This window comes from Thermobia domestica, chromosome 15, assembly GCF_964235325.1.
Source record: "Thermobia domestica chromosome 15, izTheDome1.hap1.1, whole genome shotgun sequence".
Taxonomy (NCBI): Eukaryota; Metazoa; Arthropoda; class Insecta; order Zygentoma; family Lepismatidae; genus Thermobia; species Thermobia domestica.
In genome coordinates, this window is record NC_137468.1 from 107,144,825 (window position 1) to 107,165,456 (window position 20,632).

A 20,632-nucleotide genomic window follows, 5' to 3' on the forward strand; every position below is an offset into this window, starting at 1 on the left:
TAACTTATTTACTTCTATACTATACAAATCGTGCTTATAACTTCTAATCAAGTTCATCTTCTTATAATATTCTTTTTGATTGAACAAGCAGTCTTTATAATCGCTAAATGATAGTTCTTTACTTACAACATTTTTCTTAACTCCTTTTGCTTTCTTACAACATTTATCTTTTTCGAACCTGATTGAGTACATTTTTGATCTTAAACCCACAAACTCTTCTATGATTGTGCCTTTAATCTCATCCTTCATCTTACCAAGTATTTTCTTATTGACTTGTGGTATCTTATATCTGTTATCTATAGAGTAATCACTCGTGTCGAAGTAATCAATGTAATTTTTCATGTCCTCGTACACATCTTTTGTTTGGATATGGTATATATAACTATCGGTATCTGTATAACATACTTCTATTTTGTCTTGATATTTTAGTTTCATCACATTATAATGGAAATCGTACATTAAATATTTTGACAAATCTAGAATTGACATACCAACATAAATCGGTTTGTTAAATTGCACTTTAACCTTGTTCATGTGAACTGCTACTAAATTTTCCGTAAAAACTGTAGTACTCTTATAATTCGGTTTCGCCACAAGCTTCTCGTATTTTTTCTCATCACTTACAAGTTTAATATTAACTCTCTTTCTAATATTCTCCATAGTCTTCCCAAATACTGAATTGTTCATGAGCTTATAAAAGTCTTTTTCAAAATCATTTGTTGCTTTCGTTCTCATTTGTGTGTTTAAATCAATATATTTCTTTAACCAATCTGATTGTTCGAACTCTATCACACGATGTATCTTGTTAAGTTTTAATCCAAGTGAAAGACATTGTTTTAGGTTTCGATAGTGAATTACATATTTTTCTTTGTCATATAGAGTTGTTAATAGCTTTGATTGTTTTGAACCAGGCGGGCATATATTTTGAGGAGCTAATGGGTAGTCTTTGTGATAGTCATGCAATTCTTTAGGATATTCAAGATCAACTTCTAATATGTAACCAGTATCAGAATCATCAGGTATATTTGTGAAATCTATTTCTTCAATCTCATCTTCACTTAACCATCTAAATCCCTTATACGGTAAATATTGACTCATTGCCCATCCATACAAGTTATGGGCATCTAGATACATTAAGTAAGAATCTTCTTTGTTCTTATCATAATCTTCCATATACTTATTGTTTGCTTTTACATACCTTTTTGAGCATTGACTAATTCCACCTCTTATACCTTTCTCTACCATTAATACCATATCATAATCCCACAACAATTCTAACTTTATATTCGTCATCTTTAACATTGCATCCCAAGCTAAACCTGGTGCTGTCATATTCCAAGCTGGATCAAGATCATAAGCTTTAAGACATGTTTCTCTAAGTTCTCAAACACATCTGCTAACAATAATACATCTGTTTTCAAATATAAATCATGGTAATGTCCGAGATTCTTAATGTCAAATGTTTTCCATACTTTCTTTGCGTGTTCATAATCTTCATCACTTATATGTGTGTTCATAAGCTTGTTGAAGAATGCTTCCTTTAGTGGTAATTTTCTTTCTCTAAACCTATCCCAATTGTTAACATAATCATATGGGTAAACACCTTTTCTTATTACAAGTTGAAACTGTTCTTGATTAGGATAAAAGTGTTGCGTATGTATCATTTGCTCAGGTTTCAAGTTCGATGACAATTTGTCTAGACTAGAAGCCATAAATCTAAATGAATCTACAAATTTCAATTTAATAGTTCCAACCTTTTTACTGAATGATATGTATCTTTCCTCGTTATTGGGTATTAGATCTATTTCTTCTTTATTACATCCAAGCTCTTTTATAAACAAGTGAGAGTCATATCCTGTCAAGTTATGTATGATCACTGGTACAAACTTTGGTACTTTAACTTTTAAATTGCAGTTATTACATAAAGGTGCTACAAACTCTCCTGTTATATGATCGTGATGTTTAACTTTGTGGTTTTCTGGTGTATATTTTACTTTACAGTAAGAACAGGATTCGGATTGGTTGAACTCTTTTATCTGTTTACGTGTTAATGGTAGTTCATTATTTTGACTATATATGTTTGATATTTGTTTGGCTTCTTTCTTTAACATTCTTATGAACTTCTTAGCTGCATCTTTACCTCTATACACAATAGGATTGGTTTTACTTCCATCGCTCTTTACTACATAATAACAAAATCCAGATGGCTTATGTTGTTGATATTTTTTCGTATATGGCTCGTTATCTGGATAACATTCTTTACAACCCATAACTTTATGTAACAAGCATTCAAAATCAGCATAAATCACAAATGGCATTTTCATTATGTATTGGTAGTTTTTAAATTCAACGCATTTACCTTCTTCGGGCATTATTATTTTTACTGGCTCATTTAACGAACAATCTTGCTCATGTTTATTTAAAGCGTTTTGAGAGTAAAAGTATAACAAACATCTGTCACATAAATATTTTCGAGCTCTCTTTTTTGTTATTTGAGTACTAACTAATCTTCTTAGGTCTTTAATCCAACAATAGTGCGTTTTAACTTGATCTTCATTTTGTTCTTTTATATATAATAAATTGACATGATTTTCTTGCTTGTTTTTTGTGTGATGTAGTATATAGATTGAATAGTCTTTATCATATGCATAAACATTTATAGAAATATTAAGTAATTTTTTAGCTCTTGGAATATCGCATAGTTTTACAGGAAAATGAATATTTTTTAATTTTTCTTCTAAGTATTTGACAGCTTGCTTGTACTTGGAAGGTCGTTGTGGATCTTTATTAACTGGGTATAGCGCAGAACAAATTGAATATAAGAAACATTTTTCATCTTCATTCTTTACATTAATTACTGCCTTTTTGTTTTGAATTTGTTTAGGTAATTCTATGTATGTTGATCCTCTATATGGTGTATATTTGGCGATTGCTAGTTGTAAAAAGTTAATGTTTATAAGAGCCCAACCAGAACCTCTAGCTTGGAACTCATCCATTCTTGTTCTTAATCTTTGTTTCATCTTAGTTATTTCTTCCTTTAGATTACTTGATCGGTATATTTCTTGGTTTTCAGTGTTAAAATATAAGTTTTGAGTTTCTTCACCTTTTTTATATGTACAACTTATATAAAGATTAGCTTTCAATGAACTATGTTTACTTAAGCTAATTTGTAATCTATTTGATATAGCTTTAGATGTTGCAGTAATATATTGTTCAAGTGGATCTTGTGGTTTGTAATCTGTTGTAAATCTCCATGTTTCTAATCTTGATTTTAATGCAATGTTCTGGCGTTTTACATCGATTGGTTGTGATTCAACTTTGATTCTTGGTTCTTCAATTACTTCTTGTTTAAAGGGGAATATATCTCTAATCTGCCTTCTGCTTTGTTCATCGTCATATTGTTTAAGAAGGTTTATCAGTTCTGCTTTTCTTAATCGGGAATATCTTCTGATTCCCCTCTCTTTACATTGTCGTCTTAACTCTACTACAGTAAATTTATTATAATTAGTCATCCTATTTATTATATAGAAAATCTTCAATTTTTATCTTCACCGGGTTATTTCAATTCATTTTCATTTGTCCTAGTACAACGCTTAACATTGTACACCCCTGCCATTGTCTACATATTACGCGTTGTATTAGAACACGGCTTTTATGGGATTAACCCATCAAAGTCACATATGCACATTTAAAACTGAATCATTTTTGTAAGCTTACTCATCATCATCATCATCATCATAATCATCACTACCATATTTATATTCATCATCACTACTCAAATCAGATGTTTTTTGCTGCATTACTAATAACTCTTTTTCCTTTAACAGTATTTGCTTCTCTAGTAGTGCTGCTAAAGTTTAAGATCTTCATGAATGAGGTTAAGTCTATCATGTAATAAATCAAATTCTTTCTCCATATTTATTATCTACAAAATCAACAAAAATGAAATAAATTTTAAAAATCTAAGAATAAAAACGAACATGACTACTGCTAAGGAAATATTATCTTACAAACCTGTATTTGATTGTGTATGTAAATATTTAGATATTGGTGGTTATAATGATGAAGACAAAATAAATTTTAGCGTGCCCATAGGTATGTTAGATCATTTGTTCAAGAAAGCCACTAAAGAAAACAACTCATTTCTTATACAAAACATTATCTATGCAAACGTTATGGACTTGTCTGATGAGATATTAGATTCACTGACTGATGAACAATGGTTATCTATAGGTTATGATGATTATGAGGAGGAATATAACTATGATCACATTACAGAAGACTTCATACGCAAATATCTGCATAAAGTTAATTTGAGCGAAATATGTTTATGGAAAAATTTGTCGGAAGAGTTTATAAGAGAATTAGCTGATAAAGTTGATTGGGGGATTATTTCAGGAAGCCAAGACCTATCAGAAGACTTTATAAGAGAATTTACAGATAAAGTTGATTGGGGAGAAGTATCGTATAATCAAAACCTATCTGAAGAATTTATTAGCGAGTTTATAGATAAAGTTAATTTTGATGCTATATCTTATGGAAACAAACTCTCTGAGACCTTTATACGAGAACATGCAGATAAAGTTTCTTGGAGGTGCTTATCTGAAACTCAACAATTATCAGAAAACCTTATAAGAAATTACGCTGACAAAGTAGATTGGGAAGCAATTTCATTGTTTCAAAATTTAACAGAAGAATTTATTGCAGAGTTCAAAGACAGAGTTCATTGGCATAACATTTCAATTTATCAAGACCTCTCTGTAGATTTTATATATATATTTAGACATTACGTAGATTGGAGAGCCATAATAAGAAAATATCATAATAATCCTGCTTTAGGTGGTGTATTGAATTTAGCATTCGATGTTACAACAGATGGTTTGTTTAACGCTTGAAATTGTACTTTGATGGATTAAACCATAAAAGTCGTAACCTTAATTATCAGATAATAACCTATCATACAAGCGATCTATACTGTTAATCAATTCTTCTTCTGATAGGGGTGTCCAAAACTCATACCCCTTACCTTTACGAATCTCTTATACTCAAAAACAAATCAACAACAAACTCGTCGTCTTCTTCTTCAATATCCACATGACAACCATACGAAACAACACAGCTGTATTTTTCTTTGACTTTGTTTAGGAGGTTGACCGAGTTTGGATCTTTGGTTTCTGATAACACTGACATTCTTGGGTACTTTTCTTTGAGACACTGAAGTCTTGCTTTAACGTTACGCTGCTGAACCCTTCCAACCCAATATTTGTATGACTCGTAACGCCTAACCTGATCGTGTTTGTCTATGTCGTACTTGTCTACTATGTCTTGAAGTTGAGCAGCCGTGAGGTTCTTTTTAATAATAACTAGTTTGTGTACTTTCCCTGGATCTTCTGTATGTTCTGCAGCTATCTCTCTAAGTCTTGTGTTTTCTATTCTTAAATCGTTCATTTGCTGTTCTATCTCCTCTACTCTTCTTTGCAACTCTTCTTGGTCTTCTTGAATTTGTTTAAAATTAGAAACGAAATAGTCTTCGATGATTATAGAACATTTTTCGTAAAAGTCATGTGATGTCCAAAAAGCAATAGCTAGGAAAATTCTTTTGTATACATATGTACCAGAAATTAATAAATCTTTCTCGTTTGTACCTTTTGGTTCTATATAATACGTTAAATTTAGCCTCCTACAATTATAGGAAGCTAATTTTTCATTGTAGTATTCCAATAATTCTTTAGAATCTTTATTTTTCAGCCAGTTGTCAAACCTCTTACCACCACTCTGACACAACTTAGTAGCATTGAAGTATCCTGTATTCTTATCTATAATCAATTTGAAATCACCAAAAATACCATACCAATAGTTATCTTTGATCTGTTCATAGCAAATATCATTTAAAACTAAGAGGACTATCCATAGTATCCATATTTATTATATAGAAAATCTTTATTTTTAACTTCATTTTCGTGGGGTCCACCAGCACTGGACCCCTTTCAAACATGCATACGTCGCTTCTTTAAAGTGGCCTATATCTAGACCGCTTATCTCGTTAATGAAGATTGTATGTTGTTGTGGATTAACGTAGGTCCCCGTTTCCGGGACCTTGATTTGTTTGTATGTAATTTTGTTTTGCAGCGACTCCCAGAAATGAGTCGGTTATTTTTTTGATAATTTCCACAGCCGGAATACCGACCCTGGAAATATAGGGTTTTGCAGCTCCCCGAAAAAAAAAAACTGGGAAGCTGGTTTTCTTTGATAATTTCATCGGCTCGAATTCGGTCCCTGGAAATATATGCTATGAGTTCTTATGATTTTTCAAAGTAGTCCGAATTCGGTCCACTTATTTTGTTATTGTAAATCTTTGATTACTGTTTGTACCTTATTTGGCTCTATATATTACGTCGAGTTTTGCTGGCCTGGATGTAGGCCAGCTAATTTTTATCAAAATATTCAAGTAGTTCGCTTATTTTTTGATTTCTACAGCTGGAATTCCAGCGCTGGAAATATATGTTATGGGGGTATCGTTTCGTTACTCCCTTATCTCATTTAAACCAACCTTTTATGGCATAATAACCATAAAAGACAAACATTTATATTTACACTACAACATTACTCTTATCTATCCAACTATTATGTGAATCATCAAACCCTAGCCATTTGACATATACTTTATCACCTTTCTTTCTCAACACTTTCTCCACCAAGTATTCATCTTTGTGTTTCGTCTTTAATAGTTCTGGTTCGTAAAATCTACCTTGCACATCCTCTTCTTCCAAATCTTTAATTCTATATGTAGGCGGATTAGATGGAATAACTTCACTAATAACAAATACTTCTGTTGACCAATTAGGTGTATATCCTTTCTCAAATAACCCTTTCGACTTACTTATACGAACATGATCACCTAACTTGTATTTGGGCTTAACACGCTTATATTCTTTTTGATACACTTTCTCCAATATTGTTTGCTCATTCTTCTTATTAACTTCTACAGGCTTTAAACCAATTGTTCTATGAATTTGATGATTATACTCTTTAACTAGTGTTGGTAATATCTCTATCCATTTGTAATTCCCTTGTGTCGTGAACCTTTTCCACATGTTCTGTTTAAGTGTTCGATTAAATCTCTCAACAGAAGCCTTCTTACCACTATAGGTTGAGTAGTGATTAATCTTATTTTCATCCATTAACTTCTTAAACTCTTTATTGTAAAACTCTTTACCTTGATCTGTTTGTAAGTTGCTAGGTTTTCTCGTTCTTAATATGGATTCGAATGCTTCTCTAACATTCTTCCCACTCTTATCTTTAACAGGAATAGCAAACGCATATTTCGAGAACACATCAATAATCGTTAGCAAATACTTATAACCTTTATTGATTTTGGAAACACCTTTTAACACACCACTATCCATTTCTACAAGATCAGCTTGCCAAAGATCATCGATACCTTTTATAACTACACTTAATCTGTCAAAGTTTTTTCTAGATGGTTTGTGAATTTCTTCTATAATGTCTTCTCTAACACCTTTACCTTCTTCTAGTCAATCAGGCTTTTTAACGAATTGAGTTTTAGTAACACCACATACAGAACAAATATCTTTCTTTAGACATCTTCCATTCTTTGTTTGTTCAATTCTAATAGTATCTTTCTTCGTATCTGTCGATTTCTTACACTTAACACAATACATCCTGTTTATTATATAGAAAATCAATAACTATCGCTGTTTAATATTATGCTATCAACATTCTCACCATCATCATCACTATCTTCGTCTTCTCTTTCTACATGCATAAGAAGCAATAGTAATTTACCATGTTTCAGATCAGAACCTTTAGATGGTCTAACTGCTAATTTATCATTTGTATTAAAGTGCAATGGAAAAGTTTCAACTAGAGAATCATTTAAATATATATCTATATAATACGTATTGTAAGATGACTCTATATGCATTATCCTACCTTTATAAAGAAATTTGTATGTGATAGATAGATTATGTATTAAAAAGAACGGAGTTTCAACTTTTTCTGATATCAATCGACTATGAAGCTCTATAACATAACTCCGTTTGATGAAGTTAAGCTCTTCTTTCAACATAGCAATATCTTTTCTCACAACTGCATTATCTAACTCTGATGTCATTTTAACATTACCAAAGATATCCATATTTATTATATAGCAAACGTCTTTAGGAAAGCTCTCTTTCTATGTACATTACAACAAACAATAATTGTCCTTCTTCCATAGCAGAATTTTTATTTGGTTTAATCGTAATTATGTCGTTCTTCTTAAAGTCAAAAGGTATATCTTTAACCAAAGTATCACCCAAATATATATCTAGAAAGTATTTATCCAAACTTAAGTCCATGTGCATTATTTTCCCATTATAGAGAAATTTGTAACCGTTAGAGAGATTAAATATTCTAAAGATTGGCTCCTTAACGTTTTTAGCTCTTAATCGATATAGTAGAGACATGGTTTCTTTTTGCATAATCAATCTAGTAGTATCCATCCTAATCTTTTGAAAATCTTCTCTCTTTATATGTGTCTTGTAGCGTTTCTAATGCATCTTCAAATCGTTTTCTATCGTTCTCTAATTGGGCTTCTATTGACCTAAGTTGACTTACGCTAACAACATTTAAATTCTCCAACAATTTTAATTTTTCTTCGCTAATATCAACATCACCTTTTCTATCTTTAACATTGCCAAATATATCTATACTCATTTATTATACAGAAAATGTCCATCCTAGTTTTTCAAAACATTTCTTTAACATCTCTATTTGTCTAGGTGAGTGTTTAAAATCAATATCAACATGAACATCATGCTTTTTCAACAGATAGTGCAATACACATTTCAGGTTAATAAACAATGCTCTTTCCGGATACAGCTCCCTAAAGACCTCGTGTAAGTTTTCGAAGTCGTTTATAAGTGCTTCCTCCATATGTTGTAATTTTAATGGTTTTTGATCGGTAAGGTGATAGTGTATTAAATAGACATCATCATAATATTTTATGTATTTGTTTTTCTTTAGTACTTCTAGAACATCTTTTGTTGATATTAAATCTCTTGGTATATCTCTAAGTTCATCATTTAACACCTTGAGCACCTCTTCGGGAATAATTCTATCCTGTAAAGCTTGCAAACGAGATAACTGTAACTTAAATCTTTTTATAGTATCATACCATGGTTTTCGTACGCAAGCAGCTTTCGTTTCTTCACAAGTACTGTAAACCCAACCACTCTCTACAGAACAATCGTCACAAATGTAACTACTCATACCTTTTGTTAATGACTTACTACCACAATAACTGCATTGTAATGGTTTAGAGCTATAATTTGACAACAAGTCCTTTAAGGTAATTATTGGACGTAACTTTTCCAACTCTTCTTCCGTGTACAAAAGTTTTGGTATTAACCTTTTCCATAGATCAATAACATTATATACGTTGTCTTTATCTTTTAAGTCTATCTCGCTAACATCCTGAAAATACTGATAAAAATTATATCTATCTAGTGCATCTAGTTCATCCTCATCCTTCTCAAAATAATCTAAAAATCTATTGTGTATAGCTTCCATATTTATCTTAAAGCAAAACTTTTATGGATACAAACCATAAAAGCACTTAATCATTTTTAATCATATACATAACGTCACTAAAAGAATGTCCTTGATTTAGAAGATTTAAGACCTTAACACAAAGATGACCACATATAACTGAGTTAAAGTCTTGTATTCGTTCGTCATTGTAGAATAAGTTTTCAGTACCAAGATATTGTACCAGTTGTTTAGGAGGAACACCACCATAAGAATCGAACACGTACTTTGTTGTTATCTTTCCAATAGCATATCCAATGAGTACCAATGTTTTCTGATTTATCAAGGTTAACTACGCCACACTCATGTACATAAGGTTTTTGTGGAAGTTCATCACTCATAAATACACCTCTAAATCGTTTTATCTTTAATTCTTTAGCCAATCTCTCTATATCGAAGTTGGTCAATGGTTTTAGTTTTTTGACTTCTTTGGTTTACCTGCCCCCTGCTTTTCTTCCATAGCCATATTGTGTCTTTTTTGTTCTTCAAGTTCTTGTTTGTTCTTCTTAGCATCCAGTACAATTTTAGTAATCGCTGCTGCACCACCTGCTAATGAGCCAACTTCTCCTAAAGCTCCTAGAATGGCTGGAATTGTAAAGATAAAACCGCCAATATGCTCTTTCTTAATCTTTTTCATTTGTGCAGTAGTTAAAGTTAAATCCATTCCTTTACCTTCTTTAATTTTCTTAGATTTATCGTTAAGTTGTTTCTTTGTTAATACATGATCAATATTTAGATCCTTTAGTTCGTTATAAGGAACACTAAACATACAACCTTTAATAGAACACATCTTCCTATTTATCTAAGAGAAAATCTTGGTTTGCAAAAGTACAGTTGTTGTTGCTCCACCAAAATCAATTAAGGAATCATTCTCATCTGTTATCCTTATCTCAAAATTATCAACCTTGTCTTTGGATATAGGGAAAAATAATGGATAAGTAGGCTCGTAAATAATATTATGTTTGAACTCAGCATCTGTTTTGAATGAGGCAATAATTCCTGTTTCTCTATGTGTGTATTCTGTATCTTTAACAAACATGCCATCTGCTATATTACAGTGAACATTTATAGTATTAAACGGATGAAACTTTGGCAACTTACTTCCAATATGTGTTTTGTTCTTTTCTAAAACTTCAAAAACATTAAACCCGAGGACAGTGCCTATACTCCCAATGGTAACATCATTACTATCAGTTTCAATTTTAACTCTATTTCTTAAATGATCTTCTGATAATGTTATGTTGATGGATTGAGATTTTAAATATTCATTAAGACTGTTTAAGCTGTATTGTCCTTCTGGTATAAAAACTTGTCTATCACCATATGAGAAACTGTTTTTTTCTGTTGTTATGTTTGGAGTTAGATATGTACTGTAAAACCCAAGTAGTCCTATACTTAAATAGTTGTTCCTGTTGTCTAATTCGTAATGGAGATTCTTCTTTAAAACCGAAGTATCACTCGTTAGCTTAAATACCTTAGCCATTTATTATATAATAAATGAATGAGTTTGATTTACCTAGAGATATTCCAAGAGAGAAAGTAATCAAGTTAATAGAAGATATCATTCAAAAGTTAGAAAACAGTTTAAAGAAGAAAAAGAGAAAACTACGGATTGTTAGATACGCATACTACACTTTGGTTACGTTATCGGTTATACTTTCTGCAACAACTGGCTTTATTAATATTTTTATACCTGTAACAATTTACTCGATATTAACAACGTCTCTTGCAACTGGAAGTGCTATAATAACAGGTTTGTCTTCGAAGTTAAACATAAGCAAAAGAAAAGACGAATATAAAACCATTGTCACTTGTATTAACTCATTTAAAGAACAGTTAGAGATGATAATAATATTGAATGGCGAAATGGATAGCGAATATATAAAGGATACGTTGCTTAAGATCAGAGAACAACTTAAAGATATAAGATCATAAAATTTGCCCCGCTGTATTCGGAGGTTCAAAATGTTTCGTGTTTGTATAAAGAACTCTAATCCTTGGCCCTTCACATGTGAAGGGCCTGAAAGTGTGAGCAAAACGCTCGCCTTACAGTTCATCCTCAAACTGTTTGAAAGGGGGTCCAGTGCTGGTGGACTCCTGATTTTCTCTATAATAAATGAGTAAGAAAACTACTAATTGGGATGTAAAAGAGATGATAAAAGAAACAACAGCTAAGAAAAGAAATGGAGAGCTTATACCTGATGATATTCGTTGTCTTATCGTAGGTTCGTCGGGATGTGGTAAAACGTTTTTGCTATTTAACTTCTTATTACAGCCAGGTTGGTTAAACAATAATTACTTCTACATATATTCTAAAAGCATGAATCAGCCAAAGTATGAGCAGTTAAAAGATCGATTTGAAAAGGCAGAACTAAAGTTTAAGAAGCAAATAGCAACGTTCTTAAGCGGTAATGATTCTATTGTGCCTATTGATGAATGTGAAAAATACTCTGTTGTTGTGTTTGACGATTACATTTTGGAGAATCAAGATACTGTTAGAAATTACTTTACAAGAGGTAGGCATAGACATTTAGACTGTTTCTATCTTGCACAAACATATTCAAAAGTACCTAAACAGCTCATAAGAGATAACGTTAACTTCCTATGCATATTCTGACAAGATGATACTAATCTCAAACATGTGTATAATGAGTTTGTTGGAGGAGATATGTCTTATGATAAGTTTAAAGAGATATGTTCAAAATGTTGGCAAGAAGATTATGGTTTTATAGTAATTGATATGACAAGGAAGGTAAACAATGGTAAGTATAGGAACAAGATAAAACACTTTATAGACGTTTGACGTTTTTTTATGTTTGACGTTTTAACGTTGGACGTTCTTTAACGTTTATTGACGTTTTTTCACGTTTATTGACGTTTATTGACGTTTATTGACGTTTGTTCGTTTGCTATACAATAAATGGATGAGAAAGAAATTGATAAGAATATCAAGTTAAAGGAGTTCTTGATAAAGGGCTTCAAATCTTGGAAGAAAGAAAGAGCAGGTATATACGATAAATATAAGACACAAGAACAGCCTGTAATTGATGCTATTCAAAACTTGGGAAGTGAGATCAAAGAAGTAGCAGAACAAAATAAAAATCTAATAACTGAACTTGTTCCAGTTGCACATAAGACGGCTTCAATAGATCCCAGTCTACTAGAAACACCTAAAAAGATAACTTATGATAGTTCTCCAAGTAGTAGTGATACGCCTATAACGGGAGAAATAAAACAAATGAGAAAACAAATTAAAGACAAAGTGGAAGGAGTAGAACCTTTAACAACAGCACAGTCATTTGGTAAGATTGCAACGAAATATTATAGTAAAAGAAATGATACTGTGTTTGGAATAAGAACTGTAGAAGAAGATGGAAAAATAATAAACAAGATAGGAAATTTGGAAGTTAAAGTGAATGGCGATGATTTGATAATTAAAATGGTAAAACTTATAAAGGAACAGAAGGTCTATGGGAATTGTTAACGACGAATACTAATAAAACCATCGAAGATTATGACGATGATGATTTTGAACAGTACAAGGAAATAATAATAGACTCAGATGCTGCCTTCCAAAAATATAATCGAGATAAAAAGGTAGCATCTAGTAGAGGTTCAAAGTACATTAATATTATTAAGCCTATTTGGGATAATTTTATTAAACCAACTTTACCCCCAACTCCTAAAAAGAACACGACACCTAAAAGGACTGGTGAAGGAATTAAACAATATACAGAGATACTTAAAGAATATATATGGGTGGATGATGTGAGAAAGTTAATTGATCGGTTAATAGTTATAGATGGAGAAGAAAGGGCTGGTAATCATAACTTTTACAATGAGAAAGTAGGTATAGTGAGTATGATTAATAATAAGCTTTCACAGTTTATTCCTAATGATCCAAAAGGTATAGGTTATTTGATTAAGATCTTAAATACATTACCACCACGATTCTGGAATGATGAGAAGCTTGGGAAAGGATTAGTAAATGATTTGATTAATAAACTCCCATTTGAATTACATATTCCAGGTTTTAGATTTTGCGGGCCTGGGACTAAGCTTCAAGAAAGGTTAGAGAGAGGTGATGAAGGTATTAACCCATTAGATGAGGCTTGTAAAGAACACGATATATACTACAGAGACAATAAAGATACAGAGTCGAGACATATTCCAGATAAGGAACTAGAAACTAAAGCATGGAAAAGAGCATTTAGTAGTGATGCGTCAATTGGTGAACGATTAGCTGCTTTTGGGGTTGGTACTGCTATGAATGCTAAGGTTAAGTTGGGGTGGGGGTTATAAGTTTTTGATTGTTAATATGCCCTTCACATGTGAAGGGCCAATGATTCTTTTATGGGTATATCCCATCAAAGCGTTGTTTCAAGATTTTATTTATAATAAATGGATAGTGTTGAGAGTTACGAGTTACAGAGTTTTAAAGCTAACACAAGAACATTTAATAATTTGAATGAAGCTAACAAAGATATTGAGTTTGATTTCAATGTGGGGGATGTTTCATACATCCACACAAAGCAGATTGTCATATGACTTTTGAAGTTGTTGGTGCATCAGTTGGAGGAACATTTGGTGCAAATGATACTATAAAACTTGTAGATAACTTCTTCCCATTCTTCTTTTCTCAAATTGAGGTTAGAAAGCATGGAGTTGTTATAGATAAAATTGAACTACCAGGAATAACATCTACAGCTGTTGGAACATTAAAGATTTCCAAGCCAGAAGTTGAATATTTAAAACAAGCAGGATTTGAAACAGATGATAAACTTGGTCTAAGAAAGGACTTTAGTGTTTTGTACCCATTAAGATTAATTCCAGGCTTCTTAAGTGATTATAAAGAGGTTATGTGGAAAGGTGGATTGAGAATAACATTTACAAAAGCTAACAACAATAACGATGTCTTGTACAAATGGACTGGATCAGGGGCAGCTCCTCATGATGGCAAAATAATAATAAAGAGTATGGAGATAAGAATGCCTATTGTTGAATACGAATCTAATTATGAAAACAAGTTAAAGTTGAATATTCTTAAGGAACCTAAAATCATGTTTTCATTCCATACTTATCAATGTGTTCAGAAGACTGTTGTAGGTTCTTTCTTGGAGTTTGATGTTTCTACTCAATTTAATTCTAGACAATTTGATATGCCTGATTTCGTAGTTGTAATGTTCCAAACTGATAGAAGTGGCAAACAAACAGCAGATGCAAGTAAGTTTGATCATTGTAAGGTAAAGAATATCTATCTTAAGAATGGGAGGAATGAGGTATTTCCAAAAGAATCAAGAAACTTAGATATTGCTAACAAGGATTATTTTAAGATGTACGAAGATTATACTGCGTTTAAGAGAATAACGTGTGGCAATACCGAAATGTACTATGACCCTAAAGAGTTTATAGATAACAGACCAATGTATGTGATTAATTGTAGTAAGAGAAAAAATGTATCGGTAAATGAGAGAACAAACATAAAGATTGTTGTAGACTTTGCAGAAGCTGTGGCTGCTGATACCATATGTTATGCGATTTTAATTGGGCGAAAGAACTTTACATATGATCCCAAGAATGAGAAAGTAGTAGAAGAGTTTTAGATAGTTAACAAAATATCAACGGACATGTAGAGATTTTAAAGGTGAGCGTTTTGCTCACCCTTACGGTTCAAGAATCTAAGGTCCACCAGCGCTGGACCTTTATCAGTTAGCCATAAGCGACTTTAAAGGGTATCGAAAAGATACCCTTGCATCCTCAAACTGTTTTCATTAACGATTGTTTTATGGAAGTTTTTCCATAAAACGAAATTGACGAAAATGATTAAATCTTTTTTTGGTGAAGATAAAAATTGAAGAGTGTTCATTGATTTTCTATATAATAAATACGATGGCAAAACACGTTGATTTTTTAAACAAGCTTGGAAGTCTTAAGCAGAAACAAGTTGTTGGATTAAGAGAATTAGAATTAAATACGGAATATAAAATTGTAAAAATGGAAAAGATTAAAACTAAGTTTGGAAAGAGCATTTTAGCCGAGTGTGAGGAGTTCAAGGTTTTTCTTCCACCTAGATTTACAAAACACTTAGCAGATAAAATGATTGATGAGATCGTTAAAGATGGAATAAAAATCAAATACACTGGTCTAAAAGAAAACTATCCAACTGTTGAGTTCTGTATGTAAATCCAAAAAATGAACGAAAATGAACAAAAATATGTTGTCAGAAGTAAAAAATGGAGTGGTTAGAAATGGATCCTCAAAAAAAGTTCATTCTTACTAATAATTTCAATGTAATTGTGAAAAATGTGCAAACCGAAGTTCAAGTAGTTTTTGATATTAACGGCTGTCTATTCAGCTTGAATTACGATCAGTGGACAGAGTTTAAGAAGTCATTGTTTCCTATTGAGAACGAGGTTAACAGAAGATTCCATTATCAATATCCGAACTTGTAATTTTAAGTATGTTCTAAGTGTATAAGTGTTTTTATAGTATCAACACTATAAAAGCTAAGGCCTTTAGGCATACAGAATACAATGCCGTTCGAATTTTAAAGATACATGTATAAATAAGAAAGTTATTTGAATTTTTGTAATTATATCCTTAGAGTTATGCAATTTATAAGACATTCAATAGATAGGAAATTTATTTGTCTATTGATTGTCGTTTGAATTTTGAAAATCGGTTAATATTTGACGAAGTTATAGCCAATTCAAAATTTCGGGAAATTTAAGGAATTTTTTACGGGTTTATTTTTGAGTTTTCGGAAAAATGTTATTCTTTAAAAAAGTCTTAGAATTTTGTGTAGATTATGCCAGTATTTTTTATTTCCAAATATCTGAATTTTTATTTTTGCAGTGTATACCAACTCATTTTTTCTGAAATTTGCCAACTTTTTTATTTGATGAGTTAGCACATTATAGCTATGGGGACGTAAAACTACCCTATTAAAAATATTTTGGGTAAACACTATAATATTGGGCAAGTGAGTTGGCAACACTGACATTTTTTTTCTTTTTTGAACATTGATGTTTTAGCTATATTTGCTAGCTAGGTGGAGATTCTAAGAAGTTACTCAGTTACTCAGTAGATAGTGCTGTATATCGTGTAGTTTATCACTTTGCTAATAGATGGCGTTGCTTGTAGAAGTATTTGTTCATATATAAGGACCGATTTTCTCTCCTATATACCAGCGTTAATCCGTAGCTCAGTTGGTTAGCGCGCAGTTCTATAAAGCTTGTGGTTCGTAAACTGATAATGTAGGTTCGAATCCTCGCCATGGAATTGCAATTTTATATCTACGGCCGGGGTATAAATTTGTAATTTCTCAAGGAACTGTAAAGTGAACTGAGCTATACGGCTGTCTTTCATCACAGATGGCTACAGTGTCCTCACCTCTGACTCATGTGTGGGATATGGCTGGGCGTCTCTGTTACTTGGGACAGCAAAAAGGGAAGGGAGGGGGAACCTGGCGCCAGGGATGGGATGGGATGGATGCAATAAGATTGTGAGCTGTGTGGGTGAATGTTGTGACTCGTATTCAGATAGGTAGCTATACTGAGGCTGGGTGGAAAGCCACAAGTTCGCTTACAGACCTCAAAGGAAGGAAGGAAAGAAAGTAGAAAGGCAAATAGAAATTGAACAAAAAATCCTAGGATCTATCTGGGGGGAAAACAACAACAACATCAGCGCTGACCTCTCAGATGGATCCTAGGATTTCTGCGACGGCAGTTTTGCTAAAATAAACTCTGATTTTTTTAAAACATATTTCTTATGATCTCGTGTTGTGGTGTTCCAATGTTAATACTGGAATCGTTCAAAATGAATCAGTGACAGATCACCTGTTCCAGAGCTGTATGTATTCCTTCTCATTGAGTTTTTAAAGCTAATTATTAACGGATTTTCATGATTCAAGTGTCAAATGAAAGCTTATAAACTGAAGATTAAGATGCAATAAATATTTTGTGTAGGATTCCATTGTAAGTTTTTAGATGTAAGTTTTTATGTTTTTAAATGTAATAAAAGCATATTCAATCTCACTTTGGGGTATCCCTGTGTGTTAAAGTGCACAGTAGCGGCTTCATAGTTTTTGTTAGTTAGGGGTGGAGGGGGAAATGCGCCAGAAGTAACCATCCCTAACTACTGCTACACTCAAACAAACTACCAGTGTCTAAAAGCCTCGTCCTTAACCTACACAGCGCACCATAAAAATTTTCACTAGAATAATTAGGGAAAGTATAGTTGAGGTTTACAATAAACCATGTTCTGGAAATGGTAAGAAAATGGTGAATTTCTGAGGTAGATTGAGATATTTTTTAATGCCATGCTTGCTTTGTTAGATATCGCCATGATACTTGCAAGATATATTTTTGGAGTACTAAGGTTTACTTTTGGACAGTTTTCGTCTGTCTGATGGCAGTGTTTCCAGCCAAAACAATTAATTTCCGATTTTTGTGTGAAAAAATCGGAAAATTTCCTTTTCCCATCTATAATTAGCCTCTTACTGGCTACTTTGAAACAAAAGTACCGCTACCTGAAATCTTCTTCTTTGGCCTACACAGCGCACGATAAAAAGTTTCAATAGGATAATTAGAGAAGCTGTAGCCCCGGCATATCTGTTGATTTTTCCTTCTGAGGCGTAAAAAGTATCAAAATTTCATGTGTATGATGACAGAGATTTTTTCTTTCCCTCTTTGAATGGAAGCCAGTGACTTCAGGATTTCACTGTGCCTTGTCAACACACCAAAGAATTTTTTAGGAGACTTGAACCCATATAGCAGCAGTGGTGCTAGATACAAAAAATTTTGAATTTCGGTTAGGGAATTTTTTTGTAAATTTTCACCCTACATTTCCCTCAATAATTTCCCACCCGTTAGCAACACTGCAATACAACTTACACCAAAAAATAGCCACATTCATTTTCTAAAAAAACAAGGCCTTAATTATATCAATCGAATGAATGTTTTTTGAGCAATAAGTCACTAACTGAAAATATAGGAAAACGCCAAAGATGACCTGGGTCCGAAAGAATAATTACACAATTTTGCTCGTATAGGTACAAAGTTAAACAAACGATTTGTAAGTTACGAGGGCTTCGACTCTAGTTCTGTTGATTATTTCAATAATCTGCAACATAAATCAATAAATAATAGTTGCCAGAAAAAAACAGACATTTGAAAAAAAAACGTGAAAAAGAACGATGTTTTTTATTGAAAAAGTACTTCACAAAAAACGATTTTTTACAACACTAAGTGAGAGTACCAGGAATGATGAATGGACCAATTAATTTGGTGCCCCATAGACAACACCACACCATTAATTTGCCTGTACCTACCATTTTGCAAGGGTCAACCCACTGAGAATTTGTCGGGGACCAATAGCGACAGTTTTGCTTATTTACTTCCCCAGTGACATAAAAATTAGCCTCATGGGAAAATAAAATTTGTGTGTGGAATCCGTTTGCAACTGTGCAAGGGGCCCAGTTACAAAATTCCACACGAAGATCAGGGCCATCTTCAGATAGATGATATTGAAGTTGCAATTTGTACGGACGTCTGATGGATGTACGGCTGACACCACATTCCATGGACAGACGACGGGTACTGCGGTGTGGTGATGTAGCAAATGATGCCAGCACTGCTACTGATGTGGCTTCATCTGTTTCAGTCGTGGGTCTTCCACACCTGGGTTTATCTGCTATGGAACCAGTATCCATGAACTTCTGGAAGAGTTGGGCGACACTAACATGGGACATAGGATGTCGATCTGGGTGCCTGGCATTGAATTCAGTTGCTACAGCCCTTGCACTCCTTCCTCCCCATGCTCTGATCAACTCGTTTCTCTCTGCTGTTGTTAGCGGCATAATTATTCATATGAAACAACAGAAACAGTACGATAAAATTAGCAATTTGAAATGCCTGTAACTTTCGAACACAGTAACATATCAACAAACCGATTTTGCCATTGCGTTTGTCTTTAAATTCTAGCCTAAAATGATGTGCCACATGACCATGTTCCCATTTAAAAATCTTGACGTGGATTCAAAATGGCGGCTTTTAGGATAGCCGCAATCTTGGTCACTATCACAATCCGACTTCCCGTTTGGCCTACTATGTTACTACATGGTTGTTGCTCACTATTTTCCACGAACACGGATTTTACAAGGGGTGGTAAGGGACTTATGGCCCACTCTGTATATATATATATATATATATATATATATATATATATATATATATATATATATATATATATATATATATATATATATATATAAGCGATGTTCAAAATATTTATGAAGTTGAAAAACAATGATGTGAAGGATCAGGGGAGCAGAATTGTCTTCAGTGGCGTAATTAGGAGGCTATCGGGCTCAACCCCTCTTTCCCCGATATAAATTTGTTATTTTTTCGCATTCCACGTACAACAATAATCCTTCTTACCATTTTTAAGAATGTCCTTGACTTTCCATTTTCTTATGCTCTTTGTTCAGAAATAATACTATATTTGTCAAATTTCATTCCATGTAAGAACTGCATCATTTTGTTTTTTCTTTCGTCCTTTCTACTTTTCAGTTTCTCTTTCTTGACGTTACTTTCTTTCATTTCGTCTATCATACTTTATCGACCGTTGTCAATTGTGATTCAAGTCGGCCGTCATCAGTAACACCAAAACTAAGAGGAGTTGATAAGAGAAACTGGTGTTACACACCAACTTGAGCGGATATCAACATGACAGGACTTTAGTTATCACAACAAAAGAAAAATTATATAGTTTAGTTATTTTTAAAAGAAGGAAGTATTTGAATTAAAGAAAATCAAAACGGGGGAATAATTAGCCCGGGAAATTAGGAAGGCCAAGTGGATGCTTCCTTTTTCTTGTATGAATAGAATAAAGGGTTAGATTCACTCCTAAACTCTGTATCATATCATATATAGGATTTATCGGTCTGCAATTCTTGCCATTATAACTTCAATATATGCATAAATTAAAATATATTTAATTCTCAAACTCAGATGGCCAATTGCCCACTTCCTTCCTTGTG

At 32.7% G+C, this 20,632-nt stretch overlaps 1 protein-coding gene across 1 annotated transcript; it reads right to left on the bottom strand.

Moving 5' to 3' along the window:
• Positions 1–18,835: 18,835 nt before the first annotated feature.
• On the bottom strand, positions 18,836–19,450 carry LOC145671584 (uncharacterized). Its single transcript, XM_081740772.1, has one exon. It carries the CDS (start codon positions 19,448–19,450, stop codon positions 18,836–18,838), a length of 615 nt encoding a protein of 204 aa, XP_081596898.1.
• Between the last annotated feature and the right edge of the window lie 1,182 nt (positions 19,451–20,632).